General features: G+C 37.3%; 1 protein-coding gene across 2 annotated transcripts; it reads left to right on the plus strand.

Moving 5' to 3' along the window:
* The first annotated feature begins 6 nt into the window (after nucleotides 1-6).
* Sdhd (succinate dehydrogenase complex subunit D) lies at nucleotides 7-11,953 on the plus strand. 2 transcript variants are annotated; one of them, XM_027930527.3, is made up of 4 exons: nucleotides 7-114; nucleotides 2,902-3,018; nucleotides 5,257-5,401; nucleotides 11,006-11,953. In XM_027930527.3, the coding sequence occupies exons 1-4, from the start codon at nucleotides 63-65 to the stop codon at nucleotides 11,169-11,171; spliced, it is 480 nt and encodes a 159-aa protein (XP_027786328.1). In that variant the 5' UTR covers nucleotides 7-62; the 3' UTR covers nucleotides 11,172-11,953. The 2 variants fall into 2 exon arrangements, with proteins under 2 accessions (XP_027786328.1, XP_027786329.1); XM_027930528.3 differs by lacking the exon at nucleotides 5,257-5,401.
* The last annotated feature ends 6,071 nt before the right edge of the window (nucleotides 11,954-18,024 follow it).

Genomic DNA, 18,024 nt, shown 5'->3' on the forward strand with positions numbered 1-18,024 from the left:
GGTGGGAGTTGTCGCATAACTGCTTCCGGGTTGATGGACGACCTTGAGCCCTCAAAAGCGAGATGGCGGTTCTCCTGAGGCTCGGTGTCCTCTGCGGTGCTCAAGGAGGCCGAGGTGAGGGGTCCTGGCAGGTAGAGTTGTTTAGCGCAGCCTCCAACCGAGGAAGGGGATGGGAGTGAAGACTCTTCTGACCTGTGGGGAGACATCTTGAGTAGAAGGTCTTCCCTCTCTGCTGCGCCTCAGGCCTCTGTGCGAATCACCGCAGTGACCACTGTGGCCTGCGGGCCCAAATGTTCACCTGAGCGCGTATCACACCTGTTTAAGGCTGAAGTGGTAATGGGGTAATTTGGAAGAAAGTTCCTCTGGAAGTTACAGTGTTCCCGAGGATATTCCACATAGGAACTCTTTGTTTTTTCTTACCTTGCACCAGGAGAAAGAGTCCCAATGCGTGGTTTCTCAGGTTTCTCCTAACGAGTTGTGTTTAAGAGTGATGTAGGGGATCAGTTCGATAATCTTGTAACTGGGCATTTATGTTCTACCAGTGCTGAAGTAAGGCTGGATACAAGTTTGAATAAGACGTAACGCCTGCCCTCGAAGAACTTTCATTTTTTAGGGAAAATGTTGATAACAATAATCTAACATAAAGCAAAAATTTGTTGTGTAAGTAAATTGTTATGTGAGTTCAGAGAAGGAATATTTTTAGCTGTAGTTTGGAAGGATTACCCTGTCTTGGTTTTTTTTGTTTGTTTTTGTTTTTACTACTAGGGATTGAACCCAGGGGTTCTTTACTAATGAGCTACATCCCCAGCCCTTTTTGCTTTTTATTTTGAGACCGGGTCTCACTAAGTTGTGGCGGCTGACCTGGAATTTGAGATTCTCCTGCCTCAGGCTCTTGATTTGCTGGGATTATAGGCGTGTACCACCCCTCCTCTCTTTCTTACTTTCTTTCTTTTTTTTTTTTTTTTCTTAAAGATCTAAGATTTAATAATTTAATAATTATGTATTATTGTTATACATAATTTTGGGCTTTTTTATTATATATTTATGCATGCACACAGTATAACAGTGTTATTTGGCCAGTACTTGGCTCCTAAAGAGGTATGCCTGATTTGAGTCTTGAGGATAAAGAAAGTAAGGAAATAAGGATCTGCTGAAATGAGCAAAAACAATGATGAAGGCATAGAATCTGCATGGTATGAGAGAAAACAAATAGTGTGAGAACATGAAGATCAAGGTGAGAAATGAGTTTAGAAATGTGAAGTGAAACTGAATCATAAAAGAATCCATCCTTTTTTTAAAAATATTTTTTACTTGTACATAGACAAATACCTTTATTTATTTTTATTTTTACATGGTGCTAAGGATCAAACCCAGTGCCTCACAAGTGCTAGGCGAGCACTCTACCACTCAACCACAACCCCAAGAACTGATCTTAATATAAGATTGTGTGCCTTACCTTATTGAAGTGTAGCTTTTGTTTGTTTGTTTGTTTGGTTTGGTTTGGTTTTTGTTTTTTGTACTGGGGATCAAACCCAGGGTGCTTTACCATTGAGCACATCCCCATTCCTTTTTATTTTGAAACAGGGTCTCATTAAGTTGCTTAGGGCTTTGATAAATTGATGAGGCTAGCCTTGAGCTTACAATTCTTCTGTCTCAGCCTCCCAGGCTGCTGGCATGCACCACTGTGCCTGACTTTTTCTTTCTTTTTTTCTTTTTTTTGAGACAGAATCTTCATATTTTTGTCCAGGCTGTCCTCCAACTCCTAAAGGGTTGCCATTGAAATGTTTGTCAGGGGCTGGGGATGTGGCTCATGCGGTAGCGCGCTCGCCTGGCATGCGTGTGGCCCGGGTTCAATCCTCAGCACCACATACAAACAAAGATGTTGTGTCCGCTGAGAACTGAAAAATAAATATTAAAAAATTCTCTTTCTCTCTTAAAAAAATAAAAAAAAATGTTTGACAGATTTGCAATTTAAACTTATCAATTTGGTAACAATATAGTACATGGCTCTGATGGAAGATATAGTAGACTCAGATACAAGTCAGGGAGACACTGGTAGAAGTCTGGGCGCAGTGTCATCTCCCTGAGTTAAGATGGAAAGAAAAGAAAGAAAGAGCTGGGAAAGTGTGTGCGGCATTTCTTAAATGACATGGGATTAAAGTAAGGGTTAAGTATATTACATTGAGGGAAGATAGCCAAATGGAAGGAGAAATTAAAGATACAGGAGATAAAATAATAATGAATTCTTGTGTGTCTTCAATTTTATGAAAACTGTGCTAAATCCCTTATATATATTATCAATTTTTTAACATTGTGAAGTAAGTACTATTATTCTTTAACAGATGAGGAAATTGAGGCTTAGAGACCCCATTTAATTAAGCTGATTATTATGTCAGAGGTAAAAAGTGGTGCACCTGGGTGAATTAGGTCTATTTTTCAACCAAGAGATAGGGTCCAACAGGGATAGAAATGGTTCGACAGTATTAAGTAGAGACATTGGTCTTGAAATGGAAGAAGTTAATATGTGAACTTTTCAGACTGGACTGAATTCTTCAAGAGCAGAGACTTTGTCTTTTATCTGTCTTGCTCCTGAACCAAGCATAGTCTTGATTTTAGTAAATATTGGATAAATAGATGAGAATAGAGAAGAAGCTACCTTTTTTTAAAGTAGATAAAAGTGAGGTCCTTTTGCATAAGTGTTTCATTGAGTCTTCAGTCTTTTGATGATTACCTGATTGAGTTCATAGTTAACCCAGTGAAATCAATACTATCTTCATTTTGTAGATGAGATATTATCTCCTGTTTAGGGTTAAGTAGTTTGTTTATTATGATCACTTAGAAAGTCTGTCAGTTCTGTTAAAGAAGAGGTGCTTATGATCCCTCTAATGTTTCTTTCCTCAGCTCTGTTCCTCCGAACCCCATTGGTCAGACCTGCTCACATCTCAGCATTTCTCCAGGACCGACCTACCCCAGGATGGACTGCAACACAGCACATTCACCTGTCACCAAACCGCCATTGTATGTTTTTCCATCACTGCTGTTTTCTTGGCTCTAACCTGGGTTCATTATCATGTCTTTGGTAGGGCTTGAGGTCTATTAGGGGGACTCTCCTGTCCACCTGTATCAAATGAAGAGCTAATTTTAGGCAGACAATGACAGCATAGTTGAATAATACCATTTATACTCAGAGAGAACCTTCTGGCCTAATTAGGTCTTTAAAATTTTTTAAAAATTTCTTTAAAAAGGAAAATGCTTAGGAAGATTCTGCTCAGTACAATTTAATCACTTGTGTATATTTAGCTAATGGATAGGAGCCAGATGTAGATAATTGAGACAATTTAAAAAGTCATGTCCGTGCACTGTAATGTGTATTTATAGCTGGGATTTTTTTTTTTTTTTTTTAGGTTACTTTAAAACCATATGGCATTTCTTAGAGGAATGCTATTTAGTATTATTCAGATTAGTCTTAGAAAATCTGAAGATGAACTGGATGTGGTGATGAACACCTGTAATCTCAGCAACTCAAGAGGCTGAGGCAGGAGGATTGCAAGTTTGAGGTCAGCCTCAGCAACTTAGTGAGGCCCTAAGCAACTTGTCTTGAAATAAAAAGGACTGTGGTTGTAGCTTACTGGTGTAGGGTCTTTGGGTTTGATCCCTAGTACCTATCCCCACCCTCCACCCCCCCAAAAAATGAGGAAGTAAATAATGACCCAACCATATTTTTATTTTTAAAGTCTGGAGAGATCAGTGATTGGCTTTTGGGGAGTGGCAGTTAGTAACCAGTGACTGAACCCAGTGGTGCTTAACCCACTGAGCCACATCGCCGGCCCTTTTTTATATTTTATTTTGAGATGATCTTGCAGAATTGCTTTAGGACTTCATTAGGTTCTGAGGCAGGCTTTGAATGTGCAGTCCTCCTGCTTCAGTCTCCCAAGCTACTGGGAACAGTGTTTTATATAAAGACTTCACTCATTAGTTATGAGAGCCTAAGTGAGAATAGTTTTTCTGCTTCTTCTTCCTATTATTGGTGATTGAATCCAGGGTTGCTATACCACTGAACTATATCCCCAGCTCTTTTTATTTTAGTTTGACACGTGGTCTTGCTAAATTGCCCAGACTTGCCTCAAACTTGTGAGCCTCCTGTCTCAGTCTCTTACATCATTGGATGATAGGCATATACCACCATACCCAGCTTTGAAAAAACTTTTTGTTTGTGGATTCCTTTGCTTAGTATGGTTGGATTTAGCAAAGTGGTTCTGGAGTACACAGGGCTGAAGAAAAGTCTCTGAAGTTGTATACATAAATATGTATTTATGTACATTTTTCTGGGAAGAAACTCCTCCATCCTTTTATTAGATTCCCAAAGGGGTCTGTAACCAAAAAAAGATAGTCTTTCAAAGAGATATTTAAAGTCCCTACTGTTTTTTACTTTAATAAGAGTTTTTTTTTTTTTTTTAATATTTATTTTTTAGTTTTCGGTGGACACAACATCTTTATTTTATTTTTATGTGGTGCTGAGGATTGAACCCAGAGCCCCGCGCATGGCAGGCAAGCACGCTACTGCTTGAGCCACATCCCCAGCCCCTAATAATATTTTTTGTGTTTCATTTGTTTTGGACTTATTTGTAAGTCCAGGTCAGAAGAAGGACCATGATCTCTGAAGTTGACCTCAGACCTTTGCTTTGCTTTGAGTTGGTAGATTTAACTTTATTTTCAGAGGATAATACTACATTACTTGCAAAGGTTAGAAGATCTAAAAAAACAAGTAATTCCTCAGATGTTGCTAACTTATATTCATAAGGTACCTATTTCACTGAAGTCCAAGGTTGGCTTAATTCTGCCTTCTTGCTAATAAGCAAAGTATGTTTGTCTTCTAATTAATATGTATAGGCATGAGACACCCTAGTGCTAAAAGACTTCAACAAAGGAATGTTCTTTCTCTCAGTGACCTGTTTTTATATCTTAATCTCTTTTTGCTCAGTTAAATGTTGCATGTATACTGTTTGCCGTTCTCTCATTTTAGGTTATTATGTGCTAAATGTTGAACATGAGAGCTGTGTGTCTCTTCTCTTTTTTTTTTTTTTTTTAAATGTTTATCTTTTAGTTGTACACAATACCTTTATTTTGTTTATTTATTTTTATGTGGTGCTGAGGATCGAACCCAGGGCCTCGCACGTGCTAGGTGAGCGCTCTACTGCTGAGCCATAACCCCAGCCCTCTTCTCTTAACTCTATGGAATTTGGTCTGTTTTTACAGCTGGTTCCAAGGCTGCATCTCTTCACTGGACTAGTGAGAGGGTTGTCAGTGTTTTGCTCCTGGGCCTGCTTCCAGCTGCATATTTGAATCCTTGCTCTGCAATGGACTACTCCTTGGCTGCAGTCCTCACTCTTCATAGTCACTGGCAAGTATAACAGTCTCTTCAGTATTATGTTGTCTGCTCAGTTTGCTTGGCTTGTGAGTTTTGTATTGTATATGAGGGAGAAGTTGATTGAGATATTCAAGACTTGTAGAAAACTATATATCCAGATACATATATTCATTGTCTATTTGATGTTTTCATTTTCATATCTAAACAGGCTTTTGAATATAAATAAAATTGAGTTCCTGTCTTTTCCAAATCTGGTCCTCCTGTACCCTTACCTATCTTAATTGACAATGTTTCCATTTTGCTTCTGTTTGTTCAAGTCAAACCTGATCTCATCCTTAATTCCACTAGTAATCTCCTAACTTCTTCCTTTACTATCTGTTCCCAACACAACATATCCAGTGATCCTGTTAAAATATTAAGTTAGGAAAAGACATTCCCCTTATCAAACCCTTTTTTATCTCCTAATCTTACTCAAACTAAAAGAATTTTTCAGTGCTCTACAGACTGTACATGACCTAGGACATGGTGGCATATGCCTATAGTCCGAACTATTATTGGGGAGGCTGACAGGAGATTTTTTTTCTAATTTAAATAGAGATTGAATCTAGGGGCACTTAACCACTGAGCTACAGCCACATCTCCAGCCCTTTTTATTTTTTATTTTGAGACAGGGTCTCACTAAGTTGCTTAGGGCCTTGCTTAATTGCTGGCCTCAAACTTGTGATCCTCCTCCTTCAGCCTCTTGAGTCTCTGGGATTACAGGCATGTGCCACCACATCCAGGTGACAGGAGAAAATATTGAGTTCAAGATCAGCCTGGGCAACATAGCAACACAGTGTCTCTCTCCATCTCCTCTCTTTTTGTGGTACTGGGATTGAACCCAGGGGCACTCTTAGAAGTGACCTACATTCCCAGCCGCTTTTGACTTTTTAATTTTGAGACCGGGTCTTGCTAAATTACTCAGCTAGCCTCAAACTTGGGACTTTCTCCTGCCTTAGCTTTCCAAGTAGCTACTATTACAGGTGTGCACCACCATACTTGGCAAGACCTGTCTCTAATAAAAATAAGTAAATAAATAGATTCTGCCCTCAGACTTTACATGATCTGGTCCTCTGCTTCCCTCATCTCCAGCTATTCTTTTTTTTTTAATCAGATTATTCTTTGATATTTCTCAAACACACTGGGGACACTTCAGGCTTCAGGGCTTTACTCTTTTTTTTTTTTTTCTTTAAGTTGTAGATGGACACATACCTTGTATTTTATCTATCTATTTATTTATTTAATTTATTTTTATGAAGTGCTGAGGATTGAACCCAGTGCCTCACACATGATAGGTAATCACTCTACCACTGAGCCATGACCCTAGCTTTACTCTTAATGTTCTTTCTATCTGAAAGTTTGGTAGTTACATACTTGGCTTGTTCCATCATCTCCTTCACATCTTAAATGTCACTCTTTCAACAAATCCTTCCCAAACTAATTCCTCAGAAGTGTAATGTTTCTTATCTTTTCTGATATTCCTTATCTTTCTGTTTTATTTTTATCAATAGTGCTTATAACCTTTTAATATACAATATCAGCTGTTTATTAATTTGTATATTTGTCATTTCCCACCCTTAACACCATAATGAAAGTACAGATTCAGAAAAATCACAAAAATTAGATCTATAGTTTAATGAATTATAAGGGTAATAGCACCCAGATCAAAAATAGAACTTTGCTACCTATTCAAGTAGCCTCTGCGTTGTATTTCATCTCAGTCATAACTGCTCAGTATTCCTTCTCCCTCTGGAATCATTATCCTGATTTTTATAGTAATCACTTCCTTGCATTTTGTCATAGTTTTATCCCTCAAATGTGCATCCCTAGATACTATAGTTTACTCTTGCCTTAAAAAAAATGCATTTTTAAAATTATTTTTATTTGCTCTTGTATCTTTTGTACTTAATAGTAGCTGACACATAGCATATTGTGAATACTTGTTGAATGAGTGCATATCCATTTTCCATTTACTTATCTTTTAAGACTTGCTAAGTTAATGAAACGTATAAAGGAGTTTAAATAACAGGTTGAATTTCCTGAGTTGTTTCTTTTTCTTTTCTTTTTTTTTGGAGATATTGCAGATAGAATCCAGAACCATGCACATGCTAGGCAAGCACTCTGCCATTGAGGTATACCCCCAGCCCTTTTAATTTTATTTTGAGATAGAGTCTCCCTAAGTTGCCTAGACCGGCCTTGAACTTTCAGTCTCTTCTCATCAGCCTCCCAAATAGCTGGAATTGTAGGTGTGAGGTACCATCACACCTGACTCAGTTGTTGTTTTTCAAGGACAATGTAATATAATTGGTGGGAGGGGGAAGGTGTTTTAAGATTGTTAGAACTAGAAAGTCTTGGAATATCTTAACCAACCCTGTGATTCTACCAATGTGGAAACTAAATCCCAGGGAGGTTAAGTGACATGTCAGACTAAATTTCTAACTAATGTTAAAGGGGGGTTTTACTTACCAGGCTTTCTAAGACTGGGTTAAGAAATAAGTATGGTTCCTGGAAGGGAGGTCTATCTAAGAGAATAATCCTAAAGAAATACATTTTCATCTCAGTTGATTTCTTGACTCCATTTCCTTCCATTTACTAATTCTCTTATCCTTTTCACAGAAAAAATTACTTGAAAGAGTTGTCTATGCTCCAGTTCCTCAGCATCTAATTTCTTTCTTTTTTTTTTTTAATACTTTTATTTTGTTTATTTGTTTGTTTCTACGTGGTGCTGAGGATTGAACCCAGGGCCTCGCACGTGCTAGGCAAACACTCTACCGCTGAGCCAAATCCCAGCCCCAGCATCCAATTTCTTTAAACTGTATTAGGCTTTTTTCTCAACAGTTCACTTAAGTCATTCTTACCAAAGACCTTGATCTTTCCAAATCCTGTTGTCTATTCTCTGTCCTCCACTTGAACTTTCAGCAGCATTCAACTCAATTGACTGGTCTCTCCTTAAGTCAACTTTTCTCTTTCTGGATTCTTTGTAGATGTTTCCTCTCAGCTCTTTCTCCTCTTTTCTGATCTCCGAATGATAAAGTCACCAGAGCTCAATCTTGACTTTCTTGACTTTTTTTGTGGGGGAGGGGGTGCTGGCAATTGAAGATTGAACCCCTAGCCTTGTGCTTGCTAGGTAAGCCCCTATCACTGAGCCCTTTAAAAAATATATATTTTTAAAAAATTTGAGACAGGGTCTTGCTAAGTTGCCCTGGCTGGCCTTTGACTCATGATCCTCCTGCTTCAGGCTCCTGAGGAGCTTTTTTTGGTGTGCGTGTGGGGGGGGTGGTACTGCAGATTGAACCCAGGGGCACTTGACCACTGAGCCATATTCCCAGCTCTTTTTATATTTTATTTTGACCGTGTTTTGCTAAGTTACTGAGGCTGGTTCTGTACACACACAGTCTTCTTGCCTCAGCCTTGCATCACCATGCCTGGCTAATCTTGACTTTCTTGATGTTCTATATAGTTTACCCAGACAAACTCAGCTTTGACCTCGTTTCCTGAGCTGCATACTTGTTTATCCCGTTGTCTAATTGACATGTCTATTTGGATGTCTGAGCATCATGCCCAATTTAATATTGCCCAAATCATTCTTTTTCTCTTCCAGATTTCTCTTGATTTCCCCTTAAAACCTCCTCCTCTATTAAATCTAGTTGCTCAATCTAAAAATCCTAGAATTAATTCTAGATATTTCTTTTTGTCTTACCTTTTAGTTTCCATTAGTTCTCTCTTCAAAACGTAGCCTGAATTGTGAGTTAACATCACCTCCTTGGTCAGAGTCTCTTTAAACCAACAGTCTTGCTTAAGTCACTTCAGTTACTTTCTGCTTTTGTTTTTATCTCTTCCTGCTTTCCATTCGCACACAATAGCCAAAGTGACCTTTTTAAAGTTAAATCAGATTTTTCCAAAGAGGATATAAATGGTCAATAAACACATGAAAAATTGGACAATATTATTTGTCATTACAGAAATGCAGATTAAAAAACCCCACAATGATAAAACTACCAAACACCTACTCAGGATGGCTGTGGAAAAGAAAACGGACAATTACAAGTGTTTCTAAAGATGTAGAGAAGTTGATACTCTCATATATTTCTGCTAGGAATGTAAAAATGTTATACATTTAGATATACCTTAGCAGTTCCAACGAAAGTTAGTAATCATGTTACTCAGTAATTCTACTTTTAAGTGTATACCCAAGAGAATTGAAAATGTTTCCACCTGCAAACTTATTTAAGAATGTTTATAGCACATTATAATAGCTAAAAAGTGTAAACAATCCTAATGTTCATCAACTGATAAATACCTGAATAAAATATGGCATACTCATACAATGGAATATTATTCAGCTATAAAGAGGAATGAGGTGCTGATACATGCTGCAATGTGGGTAAACATTGAAAAAATGCTAAATAAAAAAAGTTTGACTCAAAGGCCACGTATTGCATGATTTCATTTATATGAAACATTTACAAGGAATAGGCAAATCCAGAGACAGAAGCAAATTAGTTGTTGGGTAATGGCTGATGGTAGAAAGTTTCTATTTGGGGATGACAAAAATATTCTGGAATTAAATAGTGATGATAGTTCACAACTCTGTGACTATAATAAAAATCACTGAATTGTATAGATAAAAAGGTGAAGTTTATGGTATAAATTATTTATCAATAAAATTACTATCTATAAAAATAGTAAAATTAGATCACTCCTTACTTAGGATCCTCCCTGCTTAAAACATGCTCCTGGTTTCCTATTTCAAATAAAATTTAAATTTCTGTGACTTCAAAGCCCTAAGCAATCTACCTCTGCCTTCCTTTGATCTTTCCTCATTTCCTCTAATCTTTTCCTATGTGCTCCAGCTATACTGTTCCTTGTGTCCCCCATACTGTTCTTTGTATGCTCCACCTATATGTCCTTCAGAGATACCAGTCATTGTCACGTTTATTTGGACTGTTCTTTAAGTCATTCTTTCTAATATATTTCTTCAGTTAATATTATTGCAGCTAGGGATTGAACTTAGAATCTCAGACAAGCAAGGCAAGGGCTCTACCACTGAGGTAGACAATATATATTGTCTAATATATTTCTTCATACTAACACATATATTTAATTTTTTTCTTTCTTCTTTTTAGAATATTTATCCCATAAAGGCATGGAATGATTATTTTCATTTTGTGTACTGGCACATAGTATCTCCTATTCAAATATCAATTTGAATATTTTTCAAATTAATGAAAAGCTCTATAGTTAAACTATAACTATACTTTGTAAACAGGGGAGCATTCAGTTATTGTTTCTGATATAAATGACTCTGGAAAATTGATTTCCAAAGAGTATGAGTATATTTTTATGACATATTACGAAAATCTTGATATTTCTTCATTTTGGTTTATGACTTTTATTACCATGAGTTTGGTTTATTGTCTCAACAAAAATATGGAAATAATTCCACCTATCCCCTAAAGAAGCAAACAGTTACTGGCTGGACAGAGAGAAATTGCATTTTTAAACTACTGGGTTTTTTCTGTTGCTGTTGTTTTTAGATACATTATCTATTAGCCTTCCAACTTCACTCATGTGTGATTTTTTTTTTCCCCCCTGTAGGGGCCTTGGACAAATTGTCACTGATTATGTTCATGGGGATGCATCACAGAAAGCTGCCAAGGCAGGCCTTTTGGCACTCTCAGCTTTAACCTTTGCTGGGCTTTGTTATTTCAACTATCATGACGTGGGCATCTGCAAAGCTGTTGCCATGCTGTGGAAGCTTTGACCGTTTTGACTTGAGAATTGATTGTATGCCTCTGCCTCTGCTCTGTCATTCAGCTCACAATAAGGAGGAAATAACAGAAAGTTCATTGGTGGGCAAACCTTCTTCTAATCACGTGGTTATTTTAGAATTTAATTGTTGAGGAAGAGGTTTGAGAGGAAATGTATTCAAGAAATTATGAGAACGAGTTCTGCATTCTAGTGAGTTAATGGGGTTGTCTTCAAGTTCATGAGATTCACAGTATGACTAAACTTTACATATGAGCTTTTGCTTTTGTCAGTCTCTTAAAGAGAATTTAGCTTTAATATTATCAGTATATGATCATTTCTGCATTTGTCTTGGAAATAATGGACAAAGGGAAAGACTGTTAATTCATGACTTTGCAAAAAATTAGATGGTGTTTACTTTTGGAAACTTCTCCGTCTGTCCAGTTGATACCAGCTACTGATGGTTTTATGTCCTAGGGAAACTTTATAGGAGATGCTAAAATCTCAAATTACAGATTTCTGTATCCTAGGAAGGAAAGATTGGAAAGCTTCTGAATATAGAGATGCTCAAGTTAGAGAAGAAGTCTTCCTTGTAGACACATCAGAATATTACAAATTCTAAACAGATGTAATTCTCCAATGTGTTTTACTTGTCCTAAAATAATCTGTCCACAAATATAAAACTAATAAATTACTTGCCCACTGTGGGAATTGGTAATAAGAAAATGTATTCCATGAAAAGAAAAATTTTTTTTTAAAATAAAATGTTGTATAATAAAAATGTATTCTACTCTTTTATGTATTAGCTGTGCTTAGTCTTTTTTGTTTGTGTTTTTTTTTTTTTTTTTTTTTTTTTTTAAGTTGGTATCTCACTATTTTGCCAAGGCTGGTCTTGAACTCCTGAGCTGAAGTGATCCTCCTGCTTTCAGCCTCCCAAGTAGCTGGGACTACAGGTGTACACTACTGTGCTTGGCCCTAATTTTATTTATTAGAATTAATTGTTGCATTCATAACTCTAAAATGGAACTGTTTAAGTTTTGTTCTGGGATTTAGGAGTTAAGTAAATCAGACACAAAGTACTATAATGAAAAAGACTTACATGTGATTAGTAGAAATAATAAGTATAAATAGGTTGTTATGAATAGTATATGAAGATTTGTAGTATGAATTAGAAATATCTAGCTCATGATGATTTGTGAGTGCCAGCTTAAGTGTTTTTCCTAATAATATAGAATATTGAGCTAGCATGTTTCACTCACCGAAGAATTAAAACCAAGAATCAATAAATGAGATGGACTAAAACTAAAAAAGTTTCTTCTCGGCAAAAGAAACAATCTGTGAGGTGAATAGAGGGCCTACACCTTGGGAGCAAATTTTTACCCCTCACATATCAGATCACTAATCTCTAGGGTATATAAAGAACTCAAGAGCTAAACACCAAAAAACAAATAACCCAATCAATAAATGGGCCAATGACATGAACAGACACTTCTCAGAAGAGGGTATTGAATCAACAAATATATGAAAAAGTGTTCATCATCTCTAGCAATTAGAGAAATGCAAATCAAAACTATTCTAAGATACCATCTCACTCCAGTTAGAATGGCAGCTATTATGAAGACAAAACAATAAGTGTTGGCGAGGATGTGGGGAAAAAGGTACACTCAGACATTGCTGGTGGGGCTGCAAATTGGTGCAGCCAATATGGAAAGCAGTATGGAGATTCCTTGGAAAACTTGGAATGGAAAGCTTCTGAATATAGAGATGACTTCCTTTTGCGGAAGCTGACTTTGAACTCATGATCCTCCGAGTTGCTGGAATTACAGGCGTGCACCACTGTGCCCAGCTAGGAGTCAATTTCTAAAGATAAAGTTTAAGTCAAAACCATTCGTTCATTTCATAGATGTAAGTATCTCATGTAATTGGCACCATGGATAAAAAGGGAATTTTCTCTGACTTTTAAAGGAATTTATAGTTAATTGAGGCAACAGATGAATGGTTACAGTGACAAGTGAAATCATGGTTAAGCACATACTGCTGTGATAAAGTGGACAGTAAGAAATTTGCCTTAAGTTTTCTGGAAAAGATTTTTTTAAATCATTTTTAAAAAATTATATTTAAAATATTTTTTAGTTGTAGATGGACACAATACCTTTGTTTTATTTATTTATTTTTTATGTGGTGCTGAAGTTTGAACCAGTGCCTCACAAATGCCTTGTAAGCATTCTACCACTGAACCACAACCCCATCCCAGGAAAGAAGATTTTTGAGCTGGGATAAGAAGCTGACAGTGGCCAAGGAAGCTGGAGGGAGGTGTGAAGACAGGAGGATGGTAGATGAAACAAGACGGCATGTAATTTGGTGTTACTGTAGCAGAGCAAGCAAGTTGTTGTGGGGGAACTTATATGCTATGGCAAATAATTGAGACACTATCTTGATGGTGATAAGGTGTCTTCAACTGAAGACTTAGTTATGCAAAGTACATAGTTAAATTTTTATTTATTTTTGGTACTGGGGCTTGAACCCAGGGGCACTTTACCACTGAGCTACATTCTCCCACCCCCATCCTTTTTTTTTAAAGAGTCTTGCTAAATTCTTAAGACTAGCCTCAAACTTGTAATCCTCCTGCCTCAACCTCCTGAATTGCTGGTATTACAGGTATGTGCCACTTATTTTAAATAAGTTATGCTTGTAGCTGTGTGAAGTATGGATTTGAGGAAGGTAAGCATGAAAAAGGAAACTAATAAGTCAGAACATAAATGATAAATTCAGAAATTTAGTACCCAGAATGAAGGAGACACATTCAAGAGATATTCTGAACTTGGAGTTAACAAATTATACTGGGGTGTTAAAGATAGAGCAAGGAAGAAATCTATTCTCAAAGTTTTTTGTTTTAAATAGGTGGATAAGAGGTGATCAGAGGGAATTTCTGAAGGGAAATTAATACTGGGAGGGATATGTAATAACTGAAGTTTTGAATTTGTGAGATAGGCCAAGAAGAAAATTTATAGACTTCTGTTTCTGCAACGTGGTGAACAATTTTAGAAAGCATTTTAATATGAAGCCTGTAGGAATGTTAACAGGAATACTGTTAAAAACACTTGTAGGGCTGGTGTTACTGCTCAGTGATAGAGTGCTCCCCTCACACGTGCAAGGCCCTGGGTTCGATCCTCAGCACTAAATAAATAAATAAATAAATAAATAAAGTTATACAAAAAATAAATACACTTGTGAGCTTGAAATCTCTAAAGTCAGAGCAGAATAAGCATGCAAGTAGAGAGCTAAGCAAATGCTGAGGGCATCAGTTGTACTGGGAGCATCACCTACTCTAGGTGAACTAGAGTTCTGGTCTGGAGATGGAGATACAGGGACCAGGAGCAAATCCTTGGGCTCAGATTGGGGAGTTAGAGCGGAGACTTCATAAATCCAGGAACTATAATCTTACCCTCTCTCTAAGAGTGAATTAGAAAAAATTTTTTACCTGAAAATGCAGAGAGCAGAGAAAAGATGTCTTACCTTGGTTCTGATTGGAGGAAAGAAAGTCTTTGAGAATATGTGGTTAAGGAGCAGTCCACATGTGGTCTGGATCCTGAATTAATACTGTCTGCGTGTCTGAAAAGATTACATGCTACAAATTTAACATTTACCTAGTTGGTAAGACCTGCAGTGCTTGGTAGAAATAAACACAAATCCTCACTGAAGGAAGATTCCCCTAACACAGGCCTCAAAAATCCCTACAATCTTTTGATTAATATGAACTTGCAGAAAAAAATTGTAATCCTTTTTTTTTAAATGCATAGAGGAATACCTTAAGTGAGTCAGCACAAGAAACAGGACCACATCTAAAAAGAATGCAGATCCTGGAATTTTCAGATACACAATATAAACATAAAATAGGTGTAAACCTAAATATAAGTCAGTTGTCTGGTCAGGGATCAGAATGTCTTTGAAGAAGTAGTTTATGCCTGGCAGTCTTCATCCATAAACTCATGAGAAATAACTGTTTACTGAGGAAAGATATTCCTTTCTCTGGAGACCTATTGAGTTGTCAGGGTCACTTCTCAATGGGGCTGGATTTTCAGGTCCTAGGATCTTAAGCACCTTTGTATTAGGCTTCTCCACAGCTGTGTACCTGACGCTTAAGAATTGCATATCATGTTAGAATCCCCAAACAGCCATTTCTAGTGTGGTTCCAAGGCTTTTATTGGTGTCTTTTTTAGTAAATCTAAGTTTCCCAGTTTTATACATTGCTGGAAGTGATAGAAGGCACAATATATCCAATTCTATCACTTTCAGACATATAATTTGTATAAGATAGAATATGAGATTCATTTTTTATAAAATATAACAAGATCACACCATATCAAAAATCGAATCCTTTAGAAGATGAGTCTAGCCCAGGAAGTCTTCTTATAATAGATCCAAGGGGTCTTCACCTATAATGGTTTAAGATGAGAGAGAAGATATTGAGGGGCTGGGGATATAGCTTACTTGGTAGAGTGCTTGCCTTGCATGCACAAGGCCCTGTGTTCTAATCCCCTGCACCACACACACACAATAAAAGATTTTGAGAAATAAATTATAATATCATTAGACATAGGCATAAAACTTAGAATAAAGGAAATTTTAGCCTACTAGAGATTTTGATGTTGTATCAATATTCTCATTTACATCTAAATATTTCTTAATTTCATCCCTGATTTCTTCTGCTATTCCTTTGCCATTTGATAGCATATTATTTCATCTCCGGGTGTTAAAGTAGCTTCTGTTTTTTATTTTATCATTGATTTCTAATTTCATTCCATTTTATCATTGATTTCTAGTTTTATTCCATTATGTTCTGATAGACTACAAGATATTATCTCTATTTTTTTATATTTGCTAAGAGTTGCTTTGTGGCCTAAGATATGTTCTGTTTTAGAGAAGGCTCCATGTGCTGCTGAGAAGAAGGTGTATTCAGTCATTGATGGACGAAATATTCTATATATGTCTGTAAAGTCTAAATTATTAATTGTATATTTTAGTTCTATAGCTTCTTTATTTAGTTTTTGTTTGGAGGATCTATCCAGAGGTGAGAGAGGTATGTTAAAGTAACCTGGTATTATTGTGTTGAGGTCTATTTGATTCTTAACACTGAGAAGGGTTTGTTGGATGTACATAGATGCTCCATTGTTTGCGGCATAAATATTTACAATTGTTATTTCTTGTTGATGTATAATTCCTTTAATCAGTATGAAATGTTCTTCTTTGTCCCTTCTGATTAACTTTAGCTTGAAGTTCACTTTATTGGATAGGAGGCTAGAAACCCCTGCTTGTTTATGAGATCCATGTGAATATGTTTTCTCCCATCCTTTTACCTTCAGTCTGTAATTGGTTTGCTCTGAGGTAGAGGCTGGTTTTTCACAATCCCTGGTACCAAACACACACACACACACACACACATGAAAGGCCAGCTGGGGTTGTGGCTCAGTGGTAGAGCGCTTGCCTAGCATGCGCAAGACTCTGGGTTCGATCCTCAGCACCACATAAAAATAAATAAACAAAATAAAGGTAGTGTATACAACTGAAAAAAAATTCCTTACTTAAAAAAAATAGCTACGATGAAATATCATTTCTTACTCATTAGAATGACTATTTGTTTTTTTGTTATTTTAAAGCCCAAAGCAGAAAATAATAAATATTAGGGGAGTATGTGGAGAAATGAAATGCTTGTGTAAAGCCACTGTGCAGAGTGTATGGTGGTTCCTCAAAAATAGAATTACCATATGATCCAGTAATTCCACATCAGATTGAATCCACATCAGGCTGAATACCCCAAAGAAATGAAAACAGGGTTGTATACCATGTTCACAGCAGTATTATTCACTATAGCTAACAGGTGGAAACAACCCCAGTGCTCATCAGTGGAAGAATAAATAAGCAAACTGTGGTATATACACACAGGGGAATATTATCCCTCTTAAAAAGAAAGGAAATGTGGACAGACGCTATGACAGGAATGAATCTTCAGAACGTTCTGCTAAGTGAAATAAGTCGGTCACAAAAAGACAAATACTGTATGTGCTAGTCACCTTTTTGTCACTGTGACCAAAATACCTTACAAGAACAACGTAGAGAAGGCAAGATTTATTTTGGCTCATGGTTTCAGAAGATTGAGTCCATGGTTGAGTGGCTGCAAGGCAGAAACATCTGGGAGGAAGGGTGTGGTGGAGGAAAGCTGCTCAACAGGAAGGAGGGAGGGAGGGAGAGGATGCCGCAGTCTGGCTAGGCACAAAATCACGAGCCACTCAAACAGGAACAAACTTTATTTTCGAAACTGCCGCCAATGCCCCGTACGCTCCCGGGAAAATTGCCAACCAACACACGCGGCGCTCTCCCGGACCCCAACAGGAAGTCCCTCCTCTGGAATTCCCTCCTACCGCACTTCCCCAACCAATGGGAACTCTCCAGGAGTCCTGTAGCAGGCCGAGGTGGACAGCAGGAGTCTAATATCCATATGAATGCAGATCTTAACATAATCATATCATCTCAATGGCTTGCTGGCGTCACCTTTCAACCAAAAATGCCATGCATCATACTACTTGGCTATGGCTCTTAGCATCTCCCCCCTTCTGTTTAATTAACCAACAAGCAATGTGGCTTAGGGACCCTGCCTGTTAGGTTGTCCAATTCAACATATGGTTCTTACCCATCATTGGATGAACTGACCTCTAGGCGTCAGCCTCCTGTCTTAGGTTGATACCACTGCAATTGGATCATACCCGTCACTGAGTACCGGTCCAGCATATAGCCATACTTGTGGATAGGCCTATGCACCAGTAGGGGGGTGAGGTTCTTTGCCTCACCTCTGTTGGCCCCCAAATTTAGAC

This window comes from Marmota flaviventris, chromosome 9 (assembly GCF_047511675.1).
Source record: "Marmota flaviventris isolate mMarFla1 chromosome 9, mMarFla1.hap1, whole genome shotgun sequence".
NCBI classification, from domain to species: Eukaryota; Metazoa; Chordata; class Mammalia; order Rodentia; family Sciuridae; genus Marmota; species Marmota flaviventris.